We start from the raw sequence: 27,705 nt of genomic DNA, 5'->3' as shown, positions 1-27,705 counted from the left end.
AGTGTTCAATTTTTATATATATATATATATATATATATATATAATAAAAGTTACATACTGCACCTTTATGGCTAAGGTGATCCTTCATATTTTCATTCCTATTTGTGTAGCAGAGCTCTGTGAAGGTGTTTGTTGACAAAAAAGTTCATAACTCAAGGCGCTTTGTTTCTGAAATGACAGATTTATTGGTTTTTGAAATGCATGACTTGCCACTGAATACGACTTATTATTCTTTGAAAAAAACGTTCAAATTGATCTTCAAAGCTTCAGGCCAATGTTTTTAGATGTCTTTAAATGTCTTTTTCCGTCCTAACATTTACAGACTGTCCTCTTGTCTCTTCAGTCCATTTCTCCTAGCCTAGACTGAATTTGCTTGTCGTCTCCATAGCGAAGCCCCTGACAAAGCAAAGGAAACAGATTCTCACATTAAGGTAAGCATATTTTTAAAAAGTACACAATAATACACTCGATACTTTTTACAGAGGAATGCAGTAAAGCAAAGGAGGGGCCAAAGGGGTCGGGTGCACTGTGTGATGGGTGGCGGCCAAGGGAGGGGACCCTGGCGGTCCGATCCTCGGTTGCAGAAACTGGCTCTTGGGACGTGGAATGTCACCTCTCTGGTGGGGAAGGAGCCGGAGCTAGTGCGTGAGGTCGAGAGGTTCCGGCTAGAAATAGTCGGTCTCACCTCGACGCATGGCTCTGGTTCTGGAACCAGTCTCCTTGAGAGGGGCTGGACATACTTCCACTCTGGAGTTGCCCAGGGAGAGAGACGTCGGGCAGGAGTGGGCATACTTGTTGCTCCCCATCTCGGCGCCTGTACGTTGGGGTTTACCCCGGTGAACAAGAGGGTAGCATCCCTCCGCCTACGGGTGGGGGGACGGGTTCTGACTGTCGTTTGTGCTTACGGGCCGAACGACAGTTCAGATTACCCACCCTTTTTGGAGTCCTTAGAGGGGGTACTGGAGAGTGCTCCTCCTGGGGACTCCCTTGTTCTGCTGGGGGACTTCAACGCTCACGTGGGCAACGACAGTGAGACCTGGAGGGGCGTGGTTGGGAGGAACGGCCCGCCCGACCTGAACTCGAGCGGTGTTCTGTTGCTGGACTTCTGTGCTCGCCATGGATTGTCCATAACGAACACCATGTTCAAGCATAAGGGTGTCCATATGTGCACTTGGCACCAGGACACCCTAGGCCGCAGTTCGATGATCGACTTTGTCATCGTTTCATCGGATCTGCGGCCGTTTGTCTTGGACACTCGGGTGAAGAGAGGTGCGGAGCTGTCCACTGACCACTACCTGGTGGTGAGTTGGCTCCGGTGGTGGGGCGAAAGCCGGTCAGACCTGGCAGGCCCAAACGTGTTGTGAGGGTCTGCTGGGAACGTCTGGCGGAGCTTTAACTCCCATCTCCGGCAAAACTTCGAACACGTCCCGGGGGAGGTGGGGGACATGGAGTCTGAGTGGACCGTGTTCCGTGCCTCCATTGTCGAGGCGGCCGATCGGAGCTGTGGCCGCAAGGTTGTCGGTGCCTGTCGCGGCGGCAACCCTCGAACCCGTTGGTGGACACCTTCGGTGAGGGATGCCGTCAGGCTGAAGAAGGAGTCCTATCGGGCCTTTTTGGCCTGTGGGACTCCGGAAGCAGCTGATGGGTACCGGCGGGCGAAGCGGCATGCGGCTCAGGCGGTTGCTGAGGCAAAAACTCGGGCGTGGGAGGAGTTTGGAGAGGCCATGGAGAAAGACTTCCGCACGGCTTCGGGGCGATTCTGGTCCACCATCCGGCGTCTCAGGGGGGGGAAGCGGTGCAGCACCAACACTGTTTATAGTGGGGATGGTGTGCTGCTGACCTCTACTCGGGACGTTGTGGGCTGGTGGGCAGAGTACTTCGAAGACCTCCTCAATCCCACCAACATGCCTTCCACTGAGGAAGCGGAGCCTGGGGACTCTGGGTTGGGCTCTCCAATCTCTGGAGGCGAGGTCGCCGAGGTGGTTAAAAAGCTCCTCGGTGGCAAGGCCCCGGGGGTGGATGAGATCCGCCCGGAGTTCCTTAAGGCTCTGGATGTTGTAGGGTTGTGTTGGTTGACGCGACTCTGCAATATCGCATGGACATCGGGGGCAGTTCCCCTGGATTGGCAGACTGGGGTGGTGGTCCCCCTGTTCAAAAAGGGGGACCGGAGAGTGTGCTCCAATTATAGAGGGGTCACACTCTTAAGCCTCCCTGGCAAGGTCTATTCAGGGGTCCTGGAGAGGAGGGTCCGTCGGATAGTCGAACCTCGGATTCAGGAAGAGCAGTGTGGTTTTCGTCCTGGTCGTGGAACACTGGACCAGCTCTACACCCTCAGCAGGGTCCTGGAGGGTGCATGGGAGTTCGCCCAACCAGTCTACATGTGTTTTGTGGACTTGGAGAAGGCGTTCGACCGTGTCGCTCGGGGAGCTCTGTAGGGGGTTCTCCGGGAGTATGGGGTACCGGGCCCTTTGATACGGGCTGTCAGGTCCCTGTATGACCGGTGTCAGAGTCTGGTCCGCATTGCCGGCAGTAAGTCGGGCTCGTTTCCGGTGAGAGTTGGACTCCGCCAGGGCTGCCCTTTGTCACCGATTCTGTTCATCACTTTCATGGACAGAATTTCTAGGCGCAGCCAAGGTGTTGAGGGGATCCGATTTGGTGGCCTTAGGATCTCATCTCTGCTTTTCGCAGACGATGTGGTCCTTTTGGCTTCATCAGATCGTGATCTGCAGCTCTCGCTGGATCGGTTCGCAGCCGAGTGTGAAGCGGCCGGGATGGGGATCAGTGCCTCCAAATCCGAGGCCATGGTCTTGAGCCGGAAAAGGGTAGTGCCTTCTCCGGGTCAGGGGGGGTGTCCTGCCCCAAGTGGAGGAGTTTAAGTATCTCGGGATCTTGTTCACGAATGGGGGAAGAAGGGAGCGGGAGATCGACAGGCGGATTGGCGCAGCGTCTGCTGTCAAGCGGGCGCTGTACCGGTCCGTCGTGGTGAAGAGAGAGCTGAGCCAAAAAGCGAAGCTCTCGATTTACCGGTCGATCTACGTTCCCACCCTCATCTATGGTCATGAGCTTTGGGTCATGACCGAAAGAACGAGATCGCGGATACAAGCGGCCAAAATGGGTTTTCTCCGTAGGGTGGCTGGGCTCTCCCTTAGAGATAGAGTGAGAAGCTCAGTCATCCGGGAGGGACTCAGAGTAGAGCCGCTGCTCCTTCACATCGAGAGGAGCCAGTTGAGGTGGCTTGGGCATCTGGTCAGGATGCCTCCTGGACGCCTCCCTGGTGAGGTGTTCCGGGCACGTCCCACCGGGAGGAGGCCCCGGGGAAGACCCAGGACACGCTGGAGGGACTATGTCTCTCGGCTGGCCTGGGAACGCCTCGGGATTCCCCCGGAGGAGCTGGAAGAAGTGGCTGGGGAGAGGGAAGTCTGGGCCTCCCTTCTGAAGCTGCTACCCCCGCAACCCGACCTCGGATAAGTGGAAAAAGATGGATGGATGGATGGATGCAGTAAAGCCGTTATCTTATTTAACAGCCATTGGAGGCGATAGACGTTGCTAATGCCGTGGTTTATGTCCTGAGTGCCCCGCCTCATGTTCAGGTAGTTGGTTTTTCTTTCTTTACATGTTTCAGTTCTAAAGGATTGTCTTTTGCTTTTCTTTGTCTGAGCGCCTCCACCTTGTTTTCCAGGTGGGAGATGTTGTGCTGCGACCTGTGGAGCAGCAGATGTGATGTTGACCCGTGTGATGGCTGCATTTACACACTCACTCTTCAGATGATCTCCATCTGTGAAATTAATGAAGTTAATCTCCAATTAAAAGAATAAAAGTCTAATTTTAAGGTGGAACGTGGTCGCTGCTGAGTTTCTTATAAATGCTCTGCAAGAGCATTCACAACTCTGGAATCTTTCCACATTTGTTTTTATGTGGCGCCACATTTAAATTCTATTTAAATTAAAACCATTAATTGAAATAGAATTCAATTGCTTTTTGAAGGGTTTATGAGAACTTGTTATCAAAAATATAAGCAACAAATGTCCATGAAGAAATGAAATGAAGGGCCAAACTTAATGACATTTTACAACTGTTAAAAAAAAAAACTTAATTTTGACATTGAATGACATTGAATTTGGTCTGCAGTTGTTAGCATTGTTGCCTTGCAGCAAGAAGGTCCTGGGTTCAATTGCCGGCCCGGGGTCTTTCTGCAAGGAGTTTGCATGTTCTCCGTGTGCATGCGTGGGTTCTCTCAGGGTTCTCCGGCTTCCTCCCTCAGTCCAAAAACATGACTATTAGGTAAATTGGTCTCTCTAAATTCTCCCTAGGTGTGAGTGTGTGTGTGCATGGTTGTGTGTTGTTGGATAAATTGTATTTTTAGTAATTATCAAATATTCGTTGTATCATGTAGCCTTGTAGTTACATTTAGATAATGCTTACTTATATGCTTTTATTCTTTTACTCTTAGTATAAGTAATGTTTCTGTGTGTTAAATAACTTTGATTCCTTCCTAAAGGAATCCCTGGGAAATAGAGGTGTTAGTTGTTCCCAGCTGAGTTTTACAACCCTGGAGGAAACTCTGCTTTGTTCTTTGTGCTACAAAGCCGTTGCTTTGAAGCTATACAACGTGTCCCATTCGACGCCGTGCCTGGAGCAAGAAGGATTTAGATTGTAGATAACATGTGTTTAGTTAGTGATTGTCATTTAGCACTGCAACTAAAATGCTTTGACCCCACCCCTTTAGAGTTGCAGTGCTCTCTGTGGCAGGGTTCCTGAAATCAATAAAACAGAGGAGCGAGAGATGTGTTTTCAGAGCGGTTGGAGATTTGTAACTGAAAGCATATCTCTGTCTGCTCTCCTCGCGAGAAACAAAGAATCTAACTCTCTTGTCTTTCCTGTGTTTGTTTAAATTGTCTCTAATAGGTATTTAGACCTGACATGTGTCATGTCTGTCTCTGTGTTGCCCTGCGACAGACTGGCGACCTGTCCAAGGTGACCCTGCCTCTCGCCCGGAACGTTAGATGGAGATAGGCACCAGCACCTCCTGACCGCACTAGAGACAAGGGTGTTAGAAAATGGATGGATGACATTGAATTTGACATTGAAATAATCTTTTATGTCAGAGGATGCAGCTGAGACTGTAAAAATGCAATGCTTATAACAAACTGTTGACTTACGTTTAATTGTGCTCTTTCAAAATAAATTATCATTTTTTGCTAACTTAGAATTTAATAACTGTAAAAATGAACACATTTTTGTTGTTTGCAGCAACAAAAATATGTCAGCATTTTAATCTTTCACTTCTGCTTCCAGCTTCAGACACATTTGGTTGCGTTGTTTATCATTATTAATATTATTATTATTATTATTATTAATAGCTTTTTGTTTTGTTTTGTTTTGTTCACTATCTTGCCCTTTAAAATTTCACGCTTTATTTCGTGTAACTTTCTGTCCATCTGTGGCCGAATCATAACTGTGTTGAGAAATTCCCCTTCTGCAGCGGATTGAGGCAACTTCACACGCTGAAGTTCAAAATTCATCTCTTAAAGAGAGAGAGGTGACTCCAGAGTCTAATTCAGGACCAAAGGAAGGCTCTTATCAATTTTATTATGACTGTTCATAACGGCTACAGCCAATGGATCAAAGGTGGCTCACTACTACTTATTCTTTCCGTCTCTCTTTTTTCCTTGCAAACTTTTACCTTGAAGTTTATTGCAGGTATGTAGAGCTCCAAATTATGTGTGAAACTTTGAGCTTATATTTCAGATAGAGAGCGTTGATAGGCATCCTGATTGAATCGGTTAAGCCTTGAAGATTATTATATGAATCCATGTTTGTACAGAGAAAGAAAAATATCTTCAAATCACAGAATATTTGAATTTTAACACCCAAATCTTGGCTTTAAATTCTGTTCAATTGTAAATTTAGTTCACCATATATATATATATATATATATATATATATATATATATATATATATATATATATATATATATATATATAAAATAAAAAAGTAATAATAAAAAGAAGAAGAAGAAGAAGCTTATTAGGCTTTTTTCAAGGCAGTTCAACAAAAATACCGGGGGGAAATGTAGGTTAGCTTCTAAATGAGAAGGATAGGGTTAGCAAAATTCAGTTAGCTAATCTATTTGTTATCTATAACTATTCTATTATACACACTTTTACGTAAAGATGTTAGTTTTGTGAAATATCAGACAAAAAGGGGGGGGAAAGAAGTTTTATGTCTTTTTATACGATACATGCTAGTAAGTAGCTTAGCAGTAACGGAAGAAAAGGCCCATTTGTTCATATTTCTGAGACAAGTCTTCTCACAAGACCGGATGTGGTCATTACGTGACGAGGTGAGGTGAGAAGCTTCAGGATGAGGACTGTGGAATGGGGTGGGGGGCGGATTGTGGTCGAGGTTGGATGTTAGAATCCACCCGCAAAACTATCTTTATTGAATAGTTAGTGGGTGGATGGTCTCTGATCGAACCAAAGCGTCCTGGAGCGAGTACAGTCTGTCTACCCACTGTCTCTGACAGCGCACACCATGAAAAGCCATGACAATAAATCACGGAGATAACATGTGTCAAATGTTCAACTTTAAACCGCAGGAGTGAAATTGGAAATTCGCAGTGTATGAGAAGAGTTATTCAACCAATTTTGTGGATAAAGACTGATAGAGACAGAAAGCTTTTTAAGTCACTATTTTCTACATGTAGTAATATTGATGTCTCTTTATTATTCAAGGTTAATGTCTAATTTCTTTGAATAGTTTTATGTTTCAAGGAATCATGCAATCTGCCAGGAAATAGAGCGTCCATCCCCAAGTTTGCAAACTCATGCAGCAGTTCACCTCTGAATGACAAAAAAATTAAGATGAAATGTAAAAATTAAGGAGTTGTTTTTTTTAAATAAATGCTAAATTAACATTAATGATCTTATGTATATGTATATATTTGTGTTGCACCCTGTCTTAACTGTGTAGATCTATGATATTTCCCTTTTAGTTTCAAATCAAAAACACAAAATGGACACCGGGACAGAAAGTAATATTAATTTATGTGACCCAGAGGTTTGGTAAGGAGTGTTAGCAAACAACATTAACAATGTTAAGTGAAGAAACCAGACACAATGGTTTGCACTGTGCATATTAAGGCATGTTAAAGTATGATTGTTTTTTTTGTTTGTTTTTTTTTTTATTAAATAAATGTATCAGTTTAAAGGGGTCATATGTATCCTGAGATTTTTGCTATGCACGGTGTTTGTGTTCCCTAATCCCTATGAGTACTGGGGTTCCACTATAATTTATTAATGCTGTACTAAAGAAAATAAACTGTTTATTTTAATTATGAGAAACTGTTTCAAGACTTAATAGTACAGAATTGCAGTCAGAATTGTCAAGCAGTACGACATAAATATCATTATTAGATCATATCTATGTATGTTGTATTATAAGATACAACATACATGGACCGCATATTTCTTACTTTTTTATATATTTTTTTCCTCGTGACAGTGGCAGAAACTGGCCTCCATACAATTCGCAACGGTTCCTTGCGTTTTTGTCTTTACGCGCCACATAGGCAACGTATTGCGTCACCAGCAGCGTGCTGCGTTCACGGGTTTGTAACTATAGAAACTCGCAGGTCGCTCCGCTGCCCTGTCACATGCTCTATGGTCGCCTTTTTTTAGCTAAAGTACGTTCCGGTGAGAAGCTGTGATGGACCGCTGGAAGGGCAGAGTGGCTCTGGTGACCGGAGCTTCGGTCGGGATTGGAGCGGCTACGGCTAAGGAGCTGGTCCGGTTCGGCATGAAGGTGGTGGGCTGCGCAAGGGACGTAGAGAAAATAAAGGTTTGTTTCAAGTTCAACTTTATTGTAACGCTGTTCAGCGCTAGCCATCTTACATAAGGTAAAGAGCGAGCGTGTCAAGTGGATCACAAATTAAGTAGAAATCCCCAACTTCCTCCAGTGGTCCAATAAAAACTAATGGTCTGTGTGTATGGAGAGTGAACAGTGCCAAATTCCAATAAATAAATGACTCGTGGAATAATGATTGACATGTGGTGTTTATTTTTCAAAACTAGAAATAATTATGGAAATAATTTATTATATGAAGCAGTCAATCAATCGAGGTTATTTGAATAGCAAATATCAGCAACAAGGCAGTTCAAAGTGCTTTACATAAAAAAAAACACAAGTCATCAAAACAACATACAGTTGACAATTGAGAAATCAGTGACAAAATTGCATTTTGATGAGTGCCATCATCAAAAACATCAATACACATCGATAGCCAGTGCATGTGTCTCAGTTAGATGTATAATTTTTATATTAAAAAAGAAAACAAGATGTAATTATTTCATGATTTTATAAAATATTCCATGTTCCTGGGTCAACTTCACCCATCAAACTCAGTGGGCGGGATTAGGGGAAGCCAGACGTCTCATTGGCTACTTCAGACAGGAAGTCAAGTGAACTTCTTCCACATTTGCTGCGACTGTGAGGTCAATAGCTTCACCGGGAAGTACAGAAATAACTTCAATACTATAATAAACAAGTATGTTTATGAATGTTAGCCGGTGTTAGCTAACACTGATCCTGCCTGGAAGTCTGTGGCAGCTTCCTCCACAGTGAGCTCTCTCGTTGTCCTGTTGGAGATGTTTCAGACCAAAACAGAAACATAAAGGCCGGAGTTACTCAGCCAGAATTTGTAGCAAATAAATTGCAAAGATTTATTGAATTTATTCCTACACTTTGAGTGGAAATAAGAATTTAACCATCCCTAATCCCGCCTCCCGACTTTGATGGGTGAAGCTAACAGTTTCATTCAATAACTTCATTAAACATGTCTAAGTAAAAATGTATTAAATCACGACATAATTATGTGCCGTTTTCAAAATGAAATCAATGCGTGTAATTGAAACCCATATAACTTTATTCTATATTTAATAAATAATTTCTCTATGTTTTCCAGTTTTGTTAAATTAACGACACATTTAAATAACTCTTTCATAAGCTATTAATCTAATCAGAATTTGACGCTCTTCACCCTCTTTCAAACACTACAACCCAGCTGCGAACTGTTTGCATAGAAACCCCTTTAAATTAAGGATTCAAGTTTGGCATGAGCTTCATCACAAGACTTTCTTGTGACCGTATTTATCATGAGTTCTTCTCAAATCTGCTACTGCACAATAAAAAGAAGAGCCTGCAGCTGGCTGTGTGAACTTAGTTTAAGTGCATACAAACCCTGGAGTTGATTTTATCTGGGGTTTTTTTTAGTATTTGCTATTTTGAAAACATAGGAAAACATAATAAATCTGGGCTGTGTTTTCTCCGGCAGCTGCGGTTACTGATGAGGATGATGTGGCCCTCTGCCCAGGGCTACATTCTGTTGGGGGCAAATAAAAAATGAATGGTATCCGTGTCTCCGCCGAACAAGTTTTCAATAGCTTTTTGTGTTGTACAAAATACGACCGTGATTCTTACCAGTGTATAACTGTGCTCTATAGAAAAGATAAATCACCTCAGATTTTCTTAATTTCCGGGCATCAGCGATGTCTCTCCTTATGCCACATTGTCAGTTACCCAAAAACAAAAATAATCAACGTATTGGCTAAAATTGGACGTGGCAGATCAGCCTTTTACAAAGATCGGTGATCGGCCGGTGATCGGTTTTTCCCTCGTTTCTCCACTGAAGGACAGTTTCTGACTGTTCAGAATAGAAAGTGGTTTCATTTGACTTCATTAAAATCAAATAAAGTTTTGATTTTAACTTTATTTCAGACAGGTTTGAACAGGTCAGGCTGTTCAGACCTGACCTGTACATGCAGAAGTGGGTTGATGGGGCAACAGTTTCACTCACGTAAGAGTAGCATCTCTTAAAAATAATATCTATCAAGTTGAAGTAAAAAGTAGTTGTGCCAAAAAGTGACTGCAGTAAGAGTTTAAAAAAAAAGAAAGTGTTGAAGTGACTACTCAAGGATTGTGTGATTCTCATGCCTTGACATTCTTTTCAACACGATTTGAGATTTTATAAAAACCAGTTTCTGTCTTTGAAAACATGCAAAACAGCATTTCCAATGCGTTTAGTTTTTTTCATGGGTGCGCCGATAAATCCCTCCCACTCCCCTGGTTTCCTTCATTTTGGGAGAACGGCGATCGGTCGATGCTTACATGGGAAGCAAATATGATCCAAAGGTCTAAAAATCAACTGCTGAGGTTTGACTGACAGACCGGCCCACCAGGTCAGGTCTGCATGTTTGCGGATAACAATAGTGACCCCACTGTTGCCAACTCAGCGACTTTCTTGAAATACATAGCAAGAATCAACAATTTGTTGAGTGATGACGGCAAAATGTAATGATTCAGTTGTTGACTGTGTGTTCTATGACCGTGTGCTTTTGTGTTTTTGTGATCACACAAGTATGTACAGCACATTTCCTGAAATGTGTTGTACATTTCAAATTGTATTTGATTTTGATTAGATTTGATTTTGACTCTATTTCAGACAATAAAATCTTTAACGGCCAGAATCAGAATCTGCAGGTCAAGTTTTTTAAAAATTGGTAACCGGTGATCAGTGAAACCCTATTTTTCTTCTTTTTTTTTTGCACAGGCAGCACTTTAGATCAAACGTTATTGTATACAATATGTTGTATGAGGAGCCTGCCAGAGAAACTTGCATAAAATTCCTTGACTTTAGCTGACCTCTGATGACACGGCTTTGAAGCTCTTTTAAATGCACCGGTGAAGTTACTGAAATAAAGATGTTTCATTGCAGTAAAATATTGAAAGTGATCATCTTTTTGTTTGTCCTTTTTTTTTCTTTCTTTTACTTTCAGAGCCTTGCCGCGGAGTGTCAGAGTGCCGGCTACGGCGGCGTCCTGATCCCGTTCAAGTGCGACCTGACCAGCGTGGACGAGATCCAGTCCATGTTCGCGGCCATCAAGGCGCAGCACAGCGGCGTGGACGTGTGCGTCAACAACGCCGGCCTGGCTCACCCCGAGCCTCTGCTGAGCGGCAAAACCAGCGCCTGGAAGAACATGCTGGACGTAAGGACGGTTCTGATCCGCTCCGGATCAGAGGGAAGTTTGGCTGCTGATTCCACCTGTGAGTTTTTTTACAACATTTTTTCACGATTCCACAGGTTAACATTGTAGCACTGAGCATCTGCACTCGTGAGGCGTACCAGTCAATGAAGGAAAGGAAAATTGACGACGGACACATCATCAACTTAAACAGGTAAGCTTCTAGTTAATAACGATAGTAATGATAATAATCTTCCAAAACGGAGACGTGCGTCAGTAAACTGATCTGTATCCTGCTGGACCTTTCGTGGAATGTTTGTGAGTGAACTGAAATGACTGGTTTGCAATAAAACGAATTCAGTCGAACTCAAAGTAGCGGATGATGAGGAGAATTGACGCGTTTTCAAGATAATTTAAAATAAGAAATCTGATCAGCCTGGTTGTATTCAGCGTTCTTTATGGGGTTTTTGAGCCTTTTTTACTTACTCTGATGCTGCTAAACCAATACACAATCTGCAGCATCTTTTTGCCGAACACTGCAGACCTTTAGCTTCTTCTGTAAGTGAGGTCTGCTGCGTCTCTTCCTGTAGACGGCTTCACTGTTGAGTCTTTTCTCCCTTTCACACGGTTTTCCTTCAGGAAGACCGTGTGAAAGCAGCTTCTCTATAAAAGCGAGATTTGTGGGCCGCTGGATTTATACCAAGATCAAATTACACACAGTTTAAGTTACTAATTAGTAGAGATGCACCGATCTGACATACTAATATTTGCATCAGCCCCAATATTGAAGAACATTCAATATCGGTGACAAGATCTGTTCAGTCTAGTTCTATGCTTCATGCTCTGAGCGACGTCACGCTTTATTATTTGATTTACATCATATTTAGAATTCCTAATTGCACTTTTTGAACCATTTGAAAGACGTTTTGTTGCTGTTTATTTTTTGACATGTTTGAAGGTTGTCAGTTTTGACAGTTTCAGGTTCTTCATTAGTTATTTTCCGTTGACAGTTATATTCCTGGTTACACCAACCGAACAAATTAAAGTTGTGTTGTCTTTACATGTTTGACCCGACTTGTGAAGCTGTTTATGTCATTAAGTGTGCTGTACTGGTGTAGAGTTATCAAATATCTTTATAGTTTAGCACATTTATGTGTCAGATATCGGTATCGGGATCGGAAGTGGAAAAAAGTATCTAGTTATTAGCTGACTTCTGATCGCAATCAGTGTTTCTGATTGACTAAAACTGCACGCCACATTTTCAGATTTTTTCCAAAGATTTTTGACAATCATGTATAGTTTTTACTGATTTTACATATAAATCCCAATAAAATGCATTTAAGTTTTGTTATAGTGTGAAAAAATTGTAAAAGGCGTTTCAACTTTACAAGGAATTCCACAGTCCAGAGATATTACATTCAGAATTTAGTTCAAATTAAAATAAAAAGAAATAATAATAATAATAATGTACTAATCCCAATGGAACTTGGATTGTTTTTGCTTCAAACAGCCCTGTCACTCGAGGGGTGGAAAACTAAGACAAACAAGAATATTTTTCCGAAATAAGACCCTGACCTTTTGCGTTACGAATGAAAAGCTGCCCCGCCGTTCCTGTCTGTTTGAAATGACGTTGGCCCCTCAAGCTTCCATCTTCTGTTGCAGCATGTGCGGACACCGTGTTCTTCCCAACGCTGATATCCATTTCTACACGGGAACCAAGTATGCTGTGACCGCCCTGACCGAGGGCCTGAGGCAGGAGCTGCGAGACGCCAAGACCCACATCAGAGCCACAGTAAAGGCCCCGTCGCTCCCTGTGCGGATTTTAAAGCCGTGATTTATACTCATTGAGTCGGGAGTGCATCATTAAAACCAAAGCAGATTCATCAGCTTAACCACAAAGTGTCACACGCTCTGTAAACCCAGCCACCCCGCCCCGGCCCGCCCCCCGCTCGTCCCCTCCAGGCGGGGATTCGGGGAACGCGCCGTGTACTGTGTGGTGCTCAACGCCGTTTCTCTCTCTGCAGTGCATCTCTCCGGGTTTAGTGGAGACGGAGTTCGCTCCGCGCCTCTACAGCCAAAACGCAGAGAAAGCCTCGTCGGTTTACTCCTATTATAAAGTACGACAGCTACCGTCGAGTTGGATTATTTTGTTTCACTTCTGGGGAGCTGAAATGAATAAACCGTTTGTTTGTTTCCTCCTCTCCCCCCACCAGGCTCTGGAAGCATTAGACGTCGCTAACGCTGTGGTATTCGTCCTAAGCACTCCTCCTCATGTGCAGGTTGTTTATTCTTCTTTGAAACTGTTTTTGTTCTGTTTTGTTTTTCCTGTCGTTTCTGTCCTGCTTTACACAATTTTAAATGACCTTTTCCCTGTATTCTTTTTTTTTTTCTGGTTCAGATCGGAGACATTCAGATGCGATCAGTTGAGCAAGTGTCGTAGAGTTGCCGAACTCAATCGCTAATGCTTCATGTGGTTTGCTCACCACGTCTGTGGGATGAGTAAAACTCATCGATTTATTATAACTAATAAAAGTCTGATTTGAAAGGTGAAACCTGTTGCTTTTTTGTGCCAGTGTTTTCCAAAAAAATAAAAGTTTGTATTTGCAACGCGGCGAAGTAGGAAGAGTGTAGCGGTCGGGGTCCATTCTTCAGGAGTCGTAACCTTCATGTTTTAGATGTTTTTTTAGTTCAACATAACTGAGTGTAATGAATGGCTGACTGCAGACGTTCATGACATACTGAGACAGGAGTGTCTGCTGTGTCTTCAGCTGTTTTTAGCAGGGCCGCATCTACAACATTCAGAGTCTGGAGTTAGGGTTCCTCCTCCTCCCCCCCAACAGCTTCTAGCCGGGGAACCCCTCAACCCCCATCATTTTTATTATTTGTATTAATTCACCAATTAGTGCACACAAAACAAAAATCAAAGACATGTTTTGATCTACAATAGAACAAGCAGCAAATTAGATAAGAGAACAAACAATAATAAAAAAAATATATCAAAATGGGAACCCTGTTTTCAAACCCCACACACAATGCTACAAAATATGTAAAGAAACATCAACTTTTGGAACGTTTTTTTTTTATTCACTATTTATTGTTGCTACAGTAGATTAGCATGAATGCTGCCTCATCTCTTCTGGTTTTAGTTGGACAGGAGTGCCATCTTTTGCACTTGCTACGCTAGCTTGAGTAGCAGAGCAGCTTGATGAATTTGGCAGCCAATCAGAGAAATGAGTGTATCTATTTACATACAAGTTAGAAAATCTGCAACATTTTCATGTTATTGTACCGAGCGACCAGTCGTTTTAGTGTTAGAAGGACAACATTTGGTGATAAAACCCAACAAATCCAAACCAAACCAACTTTATTTATAAAGCACTTTAAAACAACCACAGCTGATACAAAGTGCTGTACATCAAAACATAACAATAAAAAAGCATAAAATAAAAACTTACAGTTTAAAAACAAAAACATACAATTTAAAAGTAGATCCCGCTAGAGTTGAAAGCCAAATAAAATAGATGGGTTTTAAGACGAGCTTTAAAAGTGGACAGTGAAGGGGCCTCCCTGACCTGCAAAGGCAAGTTGTTCCCTAATTTGGGGCCCATGACAGAGAAAGCCATCCCCTCTGAGCTTCCTTCTTGATCTCGGTACCTCCAAAAGCAGCTGATCTGCGGACCTAAGAGACCGATAAGGTATGTATGGGTGAAGAAGCTCAGAGAGGTAAGCCGGGGCAAGATTATGTAGTGATTTAAAAACAAACATAAGAATTTTAAAATGGATCCTAAAATATACCGGCAGCCAGTGAAGTGAGGCCAGGACAGGGGTCACGTGTTCCCTCTTTCGAGTTCCTGTCAGCAGTCGTGCAGCAGCATTCTGTACAAGCTGCAGACGTGAGAGCAGCGACTAACTCCCAGATAAAGTGCGTTACAGTAATCCAATCGAGTTGAAATAAAAGCATGGATCACTGTTTCAAAATGCTGCCTGGAAAGAAAAGATTTCACTGACGCCAATCGCCTTAAATGATGAAAGCTGGACTTAACCACGGCTCTGATTTGGCTGTCCAATTTAAAATCACTGTCCACCTTAAAACCAAGATCTGTAATAACAGGTTTAAAATAAACCTCCATGGGTCCCAGGTCAACAGAGGAGGACTCACAGGAGCCACTGGGTCCAAACACCATCACCTCTGTTTTGTTTTCATTAAAATTTAAAATGTAGAAAGTCCCAACTTCTCTACTAGATTCTCTAACGTCTTGACAGCACGGTGGTACTCGGAGAAATTTAGCATTCATTGGTACTTGTTATTAAACTCTGAAGAATTCTTCCATCCATCCATTTTCTTACACCCTTGACCTTAGCGGGGTCAGCAGGGGTGCTGGTGCCTATCTCCAGCGAGACATTTCGGGCGAGAGGCGGGGTCACCCTGGACAGGTCGCCAGTCCGTTGCAGCTTAAGATTTCTTGTTCTAGAAGAATAATTTCTTGGGACTGAAGGTGGTAATCGTTTTGACCTTTTTATAACCTTTGACAGGGAGAGAACGCCTATGTGCGAACTTCAATGACAAACTAAAATATTATCCTTGTTTTCCCAGATGATTCTGGAGCCTGATCTAAACATTAGGCCAGGTCAGAGGTCACCAACTGTCCAACCTCTGTTCGCAAACTTTATTACCGCGCTAATACCCTTCTCCATTTCCTGTCCAAACAGTGAAATGAATAAAAGGAAAGTTGGTTAAACTAAGATTATGGAGTCTTGCTGCATTCCGTTTACCTCTAAAGTGGGAGAGCATGAACAGCATGACGCCAAAGCCCAGTTTCAGGTGACGGTCCGTTTTTCAGATATAGATATTTTTGCAGCCTCTTGAGTGTCAGTGGTTTAATAAGATTAAAAACTGATAGAAGTTGTCTAGTCAGGAGAATTTCAACATATATCATGCATGGCAGCCATATTGGATATGGACATGGACAAAATGGGACTTTCCCAGGCAGACATCAGGATTCAGGGTGGACTCTCGTTGTTTTCCTGACTGGGATATCTTAAATCTTAACTATGCAAAACTTTTAGCTGGCTGGAATTTGTTTAGCATTCCAAGCTCTTGATTGACCTTTTTTTTTTTCTTTTTCTTTTTTTGATTTTGCTATTTGTTCATCGAAACTGATCATACAAGTTAACTTCGAGTCAGAGCTCAAATCGGAGCGAGTTATAGTTTATTTCTGACATATTTAGAGCGGCCGGGCAAAGTGCTGCGCAAAGTACAACGACAAGAATAGTAAAATATAAACTTCAATAAACCAATGAAAAACAAATAAAACATAGCTAGACAAGATCAAAGGTTGTGCAGAAACAGGAAAAATAACTTCAACTTGAACTAAAAGCCAAAGGACGGTGGGGTTTAAATGATCGCCAGTCTGTGCAGGTTGTTCTATTAACTCGAGCTCCAGATCGAACTCCGCACCTTTACCACCAGGTGGCGGTAAAGCGCTGTTCCCTCACTTGTGCGGGATCACAAGTAAGGGAACTGTTAAAAACAACAGAAGAAGAAGCAGCATCTTCTGAATTGTTGTTTGGGTGGGAGACGGTGTTTCGTGAGAGGCCTTTTCGTGTTATTTCCTCCCGCTCGTATATCCCAGGTTGTGTAGTAACAATGTCTTCATGTCAGGATCTCAGAGAGTTCATCAGAGACAGGCTGGCTGCTGCTGCGGAGGAAATCTTCTCAGAGTTTGAAAAGCACATCATCCGGCATCAGGAAGAGGTCAGGCGGTTCAATGCCTACTGGAAACCGCAGTTGAAGCTGCACAGATTAAGTATGGACACCAAGTTTTTAACCCGATGAGGGCAATTTTTTTTTAATATGTAAGAAAGTCTCCGTGACCAGGACGCGAGGATGATTTCTTTTACTCCCGGAGTCACAATAAGAGCCATGACGGCGTTTGTTTGTCTTTGTTTTTTTATAGTGTGTCGATATGTACTTCAGAAATGACATTTGAAACTAAAAGAACGAAATTTCTTTAAAATTCAGTAAATTGCTTTATGGTGGGCGGAGCTGACAAAAACAAACTGATCTAGAATCTGTGTGGCATCTTTATCTAAAACAACTATTTGCTTCTCAATACATCGAATGCACTTTTTTTTTAATTAATTTTTTTTTTTTTTTTTTTTTAGTACGTTGTATTCAAATATATACAGTACAGACCAAAGGTTTGGACACACCTTTTAGTTCAATGAGTTTCCTTTATTTTCATGACTATTGACATTGTAGATTCACACTGAAGGCATCAAAACTATGAATAACATGTGGAAATATGCACTAAACAAAAAAGTGTAAAACAACTGAAAATAGCCCTTATATTCTAGTTTCTTCAAAGTAGCAACCTTTTGCTGTGATTACTGCTTTGCACACACTCTGCATTTTCTTGATGAGCTTCAAGAGGTCGTCACCTGAAATGGTTTTCACTTCATAGGTCAACCTGCCCTGTCAGGTTAATAAGTGGGATTTCTTGCCTTATAAATAGTCATGAAAACAAAGAAAACCCATTGAATTAGAAGGTGTGTCCAAACTTTTGGTCTGTACTGTATGTGATTGAGGATGCAATCATTTAAGATGCATTTCACTGCATTCTGCACTTCTCTGACAGACACAGAAGGAAATATTCTTCTATTTTCACAAGATGTCTGAGTCACTTGTTTAACATTTGAATCATTTTTGGTAAAGGCTGAGCAGGTGAGGCACAGGGACAATTTCAGCTGCATTCAGCGCAGCAGGAAAAGCTTCAGGTAGTTTCCAGTTCTGGGTTCTACTGAAGTGATTTACTGAACTCATCCATCCAAAAAGGATTTAACAAGAGGAGAAATTACTTGCTGTCACACAATGAAGTGTGATTGGGAATTTTTTTTTTTTTTTTTTCCTCCCCGGATAAATAAAATCAAGATTTAAATGTTGCTTTTAGAAATTTCATGTTGTTTTAAATCTTCCAAAACTTCTAAGTGTGTCACAATAATTCCGCTGGACGATAAATTGTCCCAGTAATTATTGCAACAAACGATAATACTGTTGTTTTGAGTTCACTTCCAACAATAATGGCAAAAATAATGCAAGTTGGCCCTCTCAAAGTTCAATAAACTTTTAATTTTGCAAAGAACACTTCACACTGGGAACTGGTAGATATTTCTCAATATAGATAACAACGTAAACCCACTTTTGTTCTGATCGTCTCCAGGCTCCCGACTTTTTCCTTTGTCATTGCCCTTTGAACTTTGTCGTCGTTCGTTGTCTTTTTCCTCCCAGGCCTCCCGCAGCAACATGTCAGCGTGGCGGAGGAGGTTTCTGCCGGGCAGCTGGCCAGTGACGGGGGCACGAGCTGCAGCCGGGGCCCCGAGGAACCACGGGTGAAACACGAAGAGGAGGACTGCTGCAGCACCCAGGAGGAAGAGGAAGCAGAGCAGAAGGAGGAGACACATAGACACACACTGCATGCTTGTCATGAGGAAGGTGGGGACTACGAACTAGTCCGTTATGACTCTTCTACTGTGAAAACGCTGTTCAATATTTTTAGTGGACACTTTTTTGTTTTTAATCATTTTAATCAGTTTTTAGTTTCCTGGAGTTCTTGACTAAAGTTAGAATGTTTTAACATTATGTACTGTCTGATTCCACCATATTGAACCGCGTTCTTAAAGGTTTTTCAGATTTGTAAAATTGGTTTACAGTGAGGACAGAGACTAAGTTTCACTACCACAACAGCACAAAACCACGCATTAGAGTCTGACCTTGGCTGGATTATGAGCAAGAATTACAAGACTATTAGTTTCTTTTTAAGTATTTGGATGCTCTTTCCAGTCAGATAAGTTTCTAACTTTTCCCCAGAACATTTGAATGATTAGCTAACACAGGGGGGCAAGTGGCATTTGATGCATTTTGGTTCTAATCACATTTAACTTAGAAAAAAAAAAGGTTAACATCTAAGTAAATGAAAATTACAAAATAACACAATTTAGAGTTAGTCTCTGTTGTTATATTTGAACAAAAAGGTCTTATAGGAGGATATTTGTTGCACTCTGATGTAAACTTAGACCTATTTTTCTTTTATTTCCAGTTCTATCCAATCACATTCTGAATATTCGGAATTTTATTGTTATATACAGTACAGACCAAAAGTTTGGACACACCTTTCTAATTCAATGGGTTTTCTTTGTTTTCATGACTATTTATAAGGCAAGAAATCCCACTTATTAACCTGACAGGGCAGGTTGACCTATGGAGTGAAAACCATTTCAGGTGACGACCTCTTGAAGCTCATCAAGAAAATGCAGAGTGTGTGCAAAGCAGTAATCACAGCAAAAGGTTGTTACTTTGAAGAAACTAGAATATAAGGGCTATTTTCAGTTGTTTTACACTTTTTTGTTTAGTGCATATTTCCACATGTGTTATTCATAGTTTTGATGCCTTCAGTGTGAATCTACAATGTCAATAGTCATGAAAATAAAGGAAAGTCATTGAATTAGAAAGGTGTGTCCAAACTTTTGGTCTGTACTGTATAGACATGGGTGTTAGTATTATTGTTATTATTACTATAGTTATTAGAAATTGAATCTGATGACAATAGTTGACTACCTACAACATGTAAAAAATAAACTGCAACAACCCTTCTTTCAAATGGCTCAGAAAGTGCAATTAGGAACTTCAAATACATAATAAAGCATGAGGTCAATCAGAGCACAAAGCATAGAGCTAGGCTGAATAGATTTGCCATTATAGATCGGGCACATTGTTACCGATACACAAACTAGACTTTCTTCAATATCAGCACCGATACAGATATTAATATCCTATCAGTGCATCTCTATCCAGAGTATGGCTGGTTTTTCCTAAAGAATGTGGCACCAGTTTCCTGCTCAGACTGGTGCCAGTGGTCCTGACAAGGACTTTCACAATCAAAGTCTTGAAAATGCAAAGTATCAGATTATTTTTCCTTCATTTGACAAGATTCTTAAATGGAAACTACTCCTTTCCACCAGATTCTCCTCCGTCTTTCAGTTGCTTTTGTCTTTTTGTCGCTACAGTCTTCCCACGGCAACGGCTCTGCGTGGAGGAGAACGCTCCCACTGACCAGCTGCTCCCTGGCCAGGACAGGACCTGCACTGGAGCCAAGGAGGAGCCAGAACCTCCACAAATCAAAGATGAACAGGAGGAACGGAAGCTGGAAGCGCAGGAGGAGACAAACGGATTCTTACCGACTCCTAGTTGTGAGGAAGGCAAGAACTCTGTGTCAGAACGATGCGCCGGTCTTCTTCGAACCAGCGTAGGCGACCGGATCCAGCCTCTCGCCGTGTTTGCGCCTAAGGAGGAATCTTGCGAAGGTGAATGTGCAGACGATATAAACACAGACCTCCCTCTGGTGTCGGGCTCTACGGTTGAGGCGGCCACGCAGTCTTTTCAGTGTGGCTTTTGTGAGAAAACCTTTCAGTTTAGATCCAGACTGATCCGACACGTGGGCATCCACATGCGCAAAAGCAAGTTGAGGTGCGGCGTTGGCAAGAAGTCGTTCAGCCAGAACTGCCAGCTGGTCCACCACAAGAAAACCAAAGGCTCCGGCGGAAAACCGCTCGGTGCACAGGCCGGCTTATCAACTCGTGCCGAGACTGAGCGAATCCTCTGCAACACGTGTGGGAAAGGCTTCAGCAACCCCTCCATCATGAAGAGACACGCAAGAGTCCACACGGGAGAGAAGCCGTTTGCCTGCGGCGCGTGCGGGAAGTCCTTCAGTCGAAGGGACCACCTGCTGTCCCACACGAAATCCCATTCGGGCAAACCGCGAGACCCGCCGCAGCCCGCCATGAAGCGGAGGGCCGTCCGCGCGGCCAAGAAGCTCTATTCCTGCCAAACATGCGGGAAACACTTCACGCGACACCGCTGCTTCTTGCACCACACCAAGAGTGACTGTCCGCTCGTCTGCAAGACCTGCGGGAAACAGTTCAGTCACTTGTCGCGACTGAAGCGACACGAGTTGATCCACTCGGGCGTGAAGCCGTTTCCCTGCAGCATCTGCGGGAAAGGCCTGAGTAGAAGGGACCACTTGGTGAGCCACATGAAAGTCCACGCCAAGAGCAACCCTTTTGTTTGACGTAGCCAAATGTTGATAGAAACGCAGCAGCTAAGGGCTGAAAAGGCTTTTAGTTGGATTGTGGTAATTTGAGCGTCCGCATGAGAATCAACACTGGTGAGATGCTTCCTTGTCACAGAGATTGAGAAGAGTAAGTCAATTCTAGTCCAGCACGGTGGACCACACTAACTTCAAATATAACAGCAAATATACCTTAAAATGCACAGTGGAAACTGGGGGTGCACCGACTGCAGTTTTCTGGACTAACCAGTTACAGTCCATCATTTAAAAAGCCTGACCTACCCATTCCAATATTGGCCAATACCAATTTGTTTTTGTCTGTAAATGTCACATCGGTGCACCCCTAGCGGAAATGAGTTTATTTCCATCAGAGAAGCTAACTTCTACAGCCGTTCTTATCTCTGCTCTTCGCTGCCAATCAGCGTCTTGTTCTTGAATTCAGCTGCTGGGATTGGCTGCTTTGCTAGCTGCAGCCAATAACGTGTTCAAGTAGCCTTAATGAAAGAAATGTTCATAAATAATTTAGTTCAACAGAAACATGTTTTAATTTGTGTAGTCCACAGCTGTTTCATCAACATAGCTTTTTTTTTCCTTCTTTCTCAAATCAACTTTGTTTTTCTCCCTTAATTTAAGATGTTTTGGTTCAATTCTGTCTGTTTTCTGTATTCTTGTACTTAAGCAAGAAATACTCCGTCGTACGAATAGCAGCAGAAATGATTGAAATAAGACCCATTTTGAAATGTTTTCTGTCATTTTTCATTTCTATTTAGAAAAGAAAGCGAGGGGGAAAAAATTGATTTAAAATCGGATGTGGAATGAAAATAATTTGAGATTTTATCATAAAACACAAAATGAAAATGTCACAAAAACATCAGACAGATGGATTTTAGCTTTTGTCAGGCCCAAAGATTCAAATCCAACTCCAGGTACTTGCAGGTGTTCTTAGGACTCATTTTGTTACTTTGGTTTCAAGATACTTTATATCTAGCTGACATATGCAAGAGAACATAACGAACAAAAAAGGCTATTTTTATTATCTATTGATGAAAAATGTGAAAAAAGAATCCAAATCGGATCAGTTTGAGTCGTAGTGAAGAGGTAGCGCCAGCAGGGGGCGACACAAAGTTTTATTCCTCAGCCTGTTCAATTTGACGTAGCTCGTGCAAACATAAACATCTCGTTTTCTTTTTTTCTTTTTTTTCTTTCAATAAAAGAAAACGTCCCCGATACATTCTGGGAACAGAAAATAATGTGGAATAACAAAGTTACAGCAAATCTTTATTTTTGAAGCAGAAGCATTTAGAATACATTTTCTACTTCTAAAAAAAAAACATCTAGTGGGAATGAATGAAAAATGTCCAATATTTGTTATTTGTTAATATTTTACTCTATAAAGACTAGATGCTGCTTCTTCAAATTTTACAAAGTTGTTTTTTTTTCTTAGTAGGTCAGTTAGTTTGTAGGTGAGTTCATGTTCGACTCTGAACTCTAATTTACTCTAATGGTCGCTTGAGTTTTTGTTGGCCCTCTAACAACACGAATCTTAAGCTTTCTTATTGCTCGGCATGTTTCTTTGCTTTGCCGTTTTGAAGAGTGACTCCACTAATTCGTGCCAAATGTGGAACAGGAAGCTTGAAATTTAGTAAAAGTTGCTCCAATTATATTTGCTTGATAGAATTTGGTAGAAGAGCCAGAATTTGATTCATCAGGGGGAAAAAAAGTCTTATTAAAAAATCATTTAACTTTGTCATTCCACATAATGTTCTGTTCCCAGAATGTATAGGAAAAGTTTTCTCTTACAGAAAAGATACTTCTTAAAATGAAATGCTAGCTTCACCAAATGAAGGAATTCAAAGTAAAGTTAAGCTGACAGCAGGTGTTGAATATGAAAAGCCGAAGCTGCTTCCTGAGAACGTTCAGGTCAGATCTGTGCTCCGTTTTAGACTCGTCTGTCCAAACACGGTCAGTCCAGAAGTCCTGATCTTTGTCAGGCCAACATGTTTGATCTCTTATTTAAACTTCCCATGAAATCTAAACTTGTTCAGTCTCTTTCTGACTCTGCAGACCGGGGCTATTATGTTAAAGGTCCCTTACTCACTCTTGGCTTTCTAAAGCTTCTTTTAGCACCACTATCACAAGTAGTACCACTGGTCAAGGTCAAGGCGAGTTTTTCCAAACTGTTTAGAGAAACGTCTTTGTTTGGGCTTTAATAAACCAGTAACGATATCACACAGCACAAAAAGATAGGTCTTGTGTAAAGGGAATAAAATGCTCAAGTTGACACAAGTTTAAAATAGTATGTTAAATCATGTCTTCCAAAAGTATTTTTTTCTGTTTCTCCTTTTTTATTATTTTAGATGAATCACTTTCTTAAAAAAGTGATTTAAATTCTGTTTTTATCTCCACTAGGCTCTTGAGTAGAACTGTCTTTGGGTTTTTGGTGTCTAATAATAAATTGGTGTACAGAGGGAACCTGGTGAAGGAGTTTGGCCCTGGCCTTTCACTGCAGACGCTCTCCTTTGACTCCAGACATTCCTGTAGGTAACATTGTGTCCAACGCCCCAAGGGCATGACGTAGGCTGGCACAGAGCAGAGGAGCCTGGATCAGGGATCTGCAGCCTGCGGCTCCAGAGCCACACGTGGCGCTCTGGAGCCTCCTCTGTCGGTCTTGCAAAATCGTAAATGTAATTATAGAAGCAATAAAAATAGGTGGTTTTAGGAATTCTTCTACTTCATGCAGTATCTGGTTAGAACAGTGTTTCTCCACCTTTTTTGGGCCAGCGCCCCCTTATCCATTATCCAGGTCTCTCACCGCCCCCCGCATCAAAGAAGATGTAGGCTACTTTGCACTGAATATTATTTTAATATTAATATATCACTGTTCTTGATGTTTTGATTTTTATGGTTGTGTCTGGAGTTATCGTCAAAAATAATTTCCCAGAGAACAAAAAAGCCATGTTAATAGAAATTATCTTTACAGGCGTCTAAGAAAAATGCAATGAATGGACATTCAACTTAAAATCGGTAAGCCTATCAGCAGCCAATCGGAGTGGAAATAAGTATTCTTGTTCTGTGCCATTTTCTATTGTTAGTTGTTAAATATTCCACAAAATGTCCAGATGAAAGATTTACAACAATACCAATTTAAACTCTGAACTATTTGCAAAAGACTGAGCATTAAAACATGGATAGAACTGCAACTGCATTAATCATAAATCTTCTTCTCTTCAGTGTTTCTGTGAGTTTCTGGTGGTGCAGCTCTGTGCTGCCTTCAGGAGAATGGGACATTAGAGTATCATCCATAAAATTTCACCCACATGACATTTACTGTGCAAACCAGAGCTTTCAGTGGAAAAACAAAAGTTCCTTTTAATGCCATACAAATATGAGACAGAAAAATGGATTGTATCTTCATATAGACCTGATTATTGATTTATAGATTAATAGTTTTACTGGACAGAAATTACAAAGAACAAAGCTGCTTCTTAATCAAGTCCTAATGAGTCAAATTGCCTCATGACATTAACACTGACATGTAAAATAATATTGAAGAAATAAATGTATCAAATCTAATTAAAAACATAAATAAGCAATAAGTTCTTTATTGTCTACAAGACATATTTCTTCTTAGTACTAGTTATGGTCTCAACAAACTCATCGCACTTAATATTATTTGACCTTTTATCTGAAAACAGTGTCTGTTTACCCATGGAAGTTTTTATTTTATTTTATTTTACTTTGCTTCATTTTTCTGAGGGATACACAGTGAGGGTATCGTGATTTTAGTAATCACATGTTTATAAGATCGATATTCTGTTGTCCTTTCATGGAAGCGGGCAGACGGACATTAAAACACGCTTTAATATAAGTTGCTGCTTTGACATGATCACAGCACTGACAAAACATATGTATAAAAATCCTCAATAAAACATAAAATATTTGAAAATCAGACACCAGACAAGTGAGTCGCAGCAACGTCATCAGCCGGTGTGACGCTGAACTGATGCGGTGAAGCTACCAGTAGCAGGAGAAGCTAACAGACACTGAAGAGGAGGAGAGCTGCTATTGATACAGCTGCAGCCAAGCATGTTTTAATGTTACACAATACAGTTTTAACAAGTTGATCAAAGTCTAAACTGGTGGTGTTGTGCATTTAAGAAGTAAAGCTTACCTTCGACCAAAAGGCCCCAAAAGAAATCCCAGCGCCCCCTGCCGTCCTCTGACCGCCCCCGTTGAGAAACGCTAGGTTAGAATATCATAGTGGAAGGACAGCAATGATACAAGGCTTGTAATGTAAATTTGTGTATTTTAACTTTATTCTATGAACTTTATCATTTTTAAGTAGACTGTCTTTCTTCATTTTGCATATTAATGAGCGGCTCACTCATTTGGCCTCAGCTTAAGATTTGGTTCAATTGTAAAAGTAAAATTTATTTTTGTTCTAAAATCTAAATATATATATTTTCACTCCAAAGCTGTCAAAATACAAATAATTTTTGGTGCGTACTTATGAAATCTTTTTTTTTTTTTTTTTTGGTAGCTATATAAGTGTAAAACTAGTTGTAAATGTAGCGACTATCACCTTTAATATGACAAAAAAAACTCTAAATGTTTTAAGGATACTTAAGTTAAGACTGACCAATCCTTGCTTATCTTTTATTTGCTCTTTTCTTTCATTATTTTATATAGTTCAAAACTATATAAATTATTTGATGAATTGCATACAATGTACAGGCCTGTTTTCTTTCTGAAGATAATCTTCTCCCCTGTCGAGCCAAATTTTGCTGAAAAGACTGAAGGCATGATATAAATTTCCATCTCAACACGTTTGCACCTCAAGTGGACGGTGAAAATTGAAAAATGTGTTTTCATAGAAAGACATTTAATCTGGTTTGCAGGTCATAAACTGTTTTTGTTTAGACTATATTTTGGCAGGCGATATGAGCTGAATATTGAGAGTTTAATGTCCTTTCTGAACGTAGCAACCAGAAGCCACCAATCTGAAACTCCCAAAAAATAAAGTTCACAGCAGAGCGTTTCTCTGAAAATGTCACTGAACTATGAAACAATATTCTTCCATATTCACTAACAAATTTGCATTGTGTACCAACCCTATGCTCCAGCAAAAGGAATCTAAAATCATCTTAATTTAGATAAACTAAATTAACAACCTCCATATTATTCTCATGTGTGTGCTGGTGTGGACTTTTACTCCGCTTTACTTTTCGATAAAGTTCTTCGATGAAAAACCTCGTAACATCGAGGTAACAGAGGTCAAGTATGGCTGCTGTGCCTGTCCAGGTTTCTCCATATAAAGCATTATGTAAGCATGTGGGAAATCACATGACCAGGGGGTTTCTGTGCCAGCTATTACAACCCTAACATGTAAGAAGTGAAAGTAGTGAAGGTCTAGTCTGTGTGGACGAGAATGTGATCCGACTTGTGGTGGAGGCAGCAAGTGGATCAAAGTCTGCACCACCCGGAAAACCTGTCAAACTTCACATACTCGGCGTTTCCATGGCGTCCGTTCTACAGCTTGAAAATTAAGGACTACAAAATCATCTGAAAGAAGTTTAAGAAGGTTACAGTCAAGCCTTTCCAGTTTATACATTCAATTTTTCTATGATTTGACATTTTCAGCTGGGATAATTCGCACAAAGTATTAAGCTAGCAAGACTGCTAGGTGCTAGCTAATGTGGTAGTGTTGAATTATATGAATTAATTTAAAATTTTACTGTATTTCTATAATATCTCAAGCTTGAATGATAGAGTATTGTCTACACATTGTATTTCTGACAGATAAATAACATGTTTATTTATTTTAAATAAACATAAAACGTCCCTAGCAGCTAGCTAGCAAAATAATTTATTTTGGATTATCTTGTTAAACGTAGGATGTGCTGAATGTAGGATTCAGCACATGGAAATCATCCCAATAAGCATTATGTTTAATTAATTTACACTAAAAAATATTTATTAAAATTTTAAGCAAGCAGCTGTAGTTCTTTTTAAATCTCGAAAGCAACCTCTAGCTGTTGGAGAAATTGTTGGTAACTATACATTTTTTTAAAAGTATTTTAGCTTTTGCCAATAAAATCCTCTGCAAGCAATATTGGACGAATTTATATCTGTCTGAGTTGTTTTTTTTGTTTGTTTTTTTTAGAAAAAACTTAAATAAATGATTTTATTGACCAATTGCATTTTGCACCCTTCTGAAGACATCCAAGGTGCGCCTCAGAGTTCTGTTTTGGGGCAGGAGCATTTTTTAATTGGAAAAAATATATATATATATTTTAAATGTTCTTTTTCTTTTTCTTTTACCGGCACACAATAAATTAAACATACTTTTCACTACCAGGTAAAAGTCTGGACACATCTCATCCAAGTCAATATTATGTTGTGTCCCCACTTTTGATTTGCAGCACATGTCTTGATTTTACTGGTCAGCTTTGGGTGGGGCTTAAAGCGGGGCCAAAAACTTCTTTTCTCAAAGAGCCTTATTGGTTTGTGTAGCTATTTCTGTATACAACTCTACAGGATTTTATCACAGACGTAAACCATT

At 41.1% G+C, this 27,705-nt stretch overlaps 2 protein-coding genes and 2 long non-coding RNA genes across 5 annotated transcripts; 3 read left to right on the top strand and 1 right to left on the bottom strand.

Moving 5' to 3' along the window:
* Positions 1 to 161: 161 nt before the first annotated feature.
* LOC114133180 (uncharacterized) lies at positions 162 to 12,700 on the bottom strand. The gene is made up of 2 exons (XR_003593118.1): positions 12,595 to 12,700; positions 162 to 396 (listed from the first exon to the last, which is right to left on the bottom strand). It is a non-coding gene; the product is annotated as an uncharacterized LOC114133180 (long non-coding RNA).
* On the top strand, positions 355 to 3,833 carry LOC114133179 (uncharacterized). The gene is made up of 3 exons (XR_003593117.1): positions 355 to 431; positions 3,525 to 3,590; positions 3,680 to 3,833. It is a non-coding gene; the product is annotated as an uncharacterized LOC114133179 (long non-coding RNA).
* LOC114133176 (dehydrogenase/reductase SDR family member 11-like) lies at positions 7,575 to 13,567 on the top strand. 2 transcript variants are annotated; one of them, XM_027998856.1, is made up of 7 exons: positions 7,575 to 7,840; positions 10,834 to 11,043; positions 11,139 to 11,233; positions 12,682 to 12,832; positions 13,044 to 13,136; positions 13,233 to 13,298; positions 13,418 to 13,567. In XM_027998856.1, exons 1-7 carry the CDS (start codon positions 7,709 to 7,711, stop codon positions 13,457 to 13,459), a joined length of 789 nt encoding a protein of 262 aa, XP_027854657.1. In that variant the 5' UTR covers positions 7,575 to 7,708; the 3' UTR covers positions 13,460 to 13,567. The 2 variants fall into 2 exon arrangements, with proteins under 2 accessions (XP_027854657.1, XP_027854658.1); XM_027998857.1 differs by having other exon boundaries at positions 7,577 to 7,840; positions 12,682 to 12,811.
* Positions 13,568 to 14,929: 1,362 nt separating this feature from the next.
* On the top strand, positions 14,930 to 21,887 carry LOC114133654 (zinc finger protein OZF-like). The gene is made up of 3 exons (XM_027999714.1): positions 14,930 to 16,826; positions 18,308 to 18,511; positions 20,083 to 21,887. Exons 1-3 carry the CDS (start codon positions 16,667 to 16,669, stop codon positions 21,141 to 21,143), a joined length of 1,425 nt encoding a protein of 474 aa, XP_027855515.1. The 5' UTR covers positions 14,930 to 16,666; the 3' UTR covers positions 21,144 to 21,887.
* The last annotated feature ends 5,818 nt before the right edge of the window (positions 21,888 to 27,705 follow it).

The sequence above is a fragment of the Xiphophorus couchianus genome, chromosome 18, assembly GCF_001444195.1.
Source record: "Xiphophorus couchianus chromosome 18, X_couchianus-1.0, whole genome shotgun sequence".
NCBI classification, from domain to species: domain Eukaryota; kingdom Metazoa; phylum Chordata; class Actinopteri; order Cyprinodontiformes; family Poeciliidae; genus Xiphophorus; species Xiphophorus couchianus.
Note: the sequence above shows the minus strand (reverse complement) of the source record. Positions and strands in the feature narration are given on the sequence as shown.

Excerpts from the sequence above, each read along its gene's own strand:
- LOC114133654 (XM_027999714.1), top strand. The coding sequence starts at position 16,667 with ATGTCTTCATGTCAGGATCTCAGAGAGTTCATCAGAGACAGGCTGGCT. Across the intron at positions 16,827-18,307 it reads GTTGAAGCTGCACAGATTAA|GCCTCCCGCAGCAACATGTC; the intron begins GTATGGACACCA and ends TTTTCCTCCCAG. Across the intron at positions 18,512-20,082 it reads GCATGCTTGTCATGAGGAAG|TCTTCCCACGGCAACGGCTC; the intron begins GTGGGGACTACG and ends TTGTCGCTACAG.
- LOC114133176 (XM_027998856.1), top strand. The coding sequence starts at position 7,709 with ATGGACCGCTGGAAGGGCAGAGTGGCTCTGGTGACCGGAGCTTCGGTC. Across the intron at positions 11,044-11,138 it reads CCTGGAAGAACATGCTGGAC|GTTAACATTGTAGCACTGAG; the intron begins GTAAGGACGGTT and ends ACGATTCCACAG. Across the intron at positions 12,833-13,043 it reads TAAAGGCCCCGTCGCTCCCT|TGCATCTCTCCGGGTTTAGT; the intron begins GTGCGGATTTTA and ends CTCTCTCTGCAG.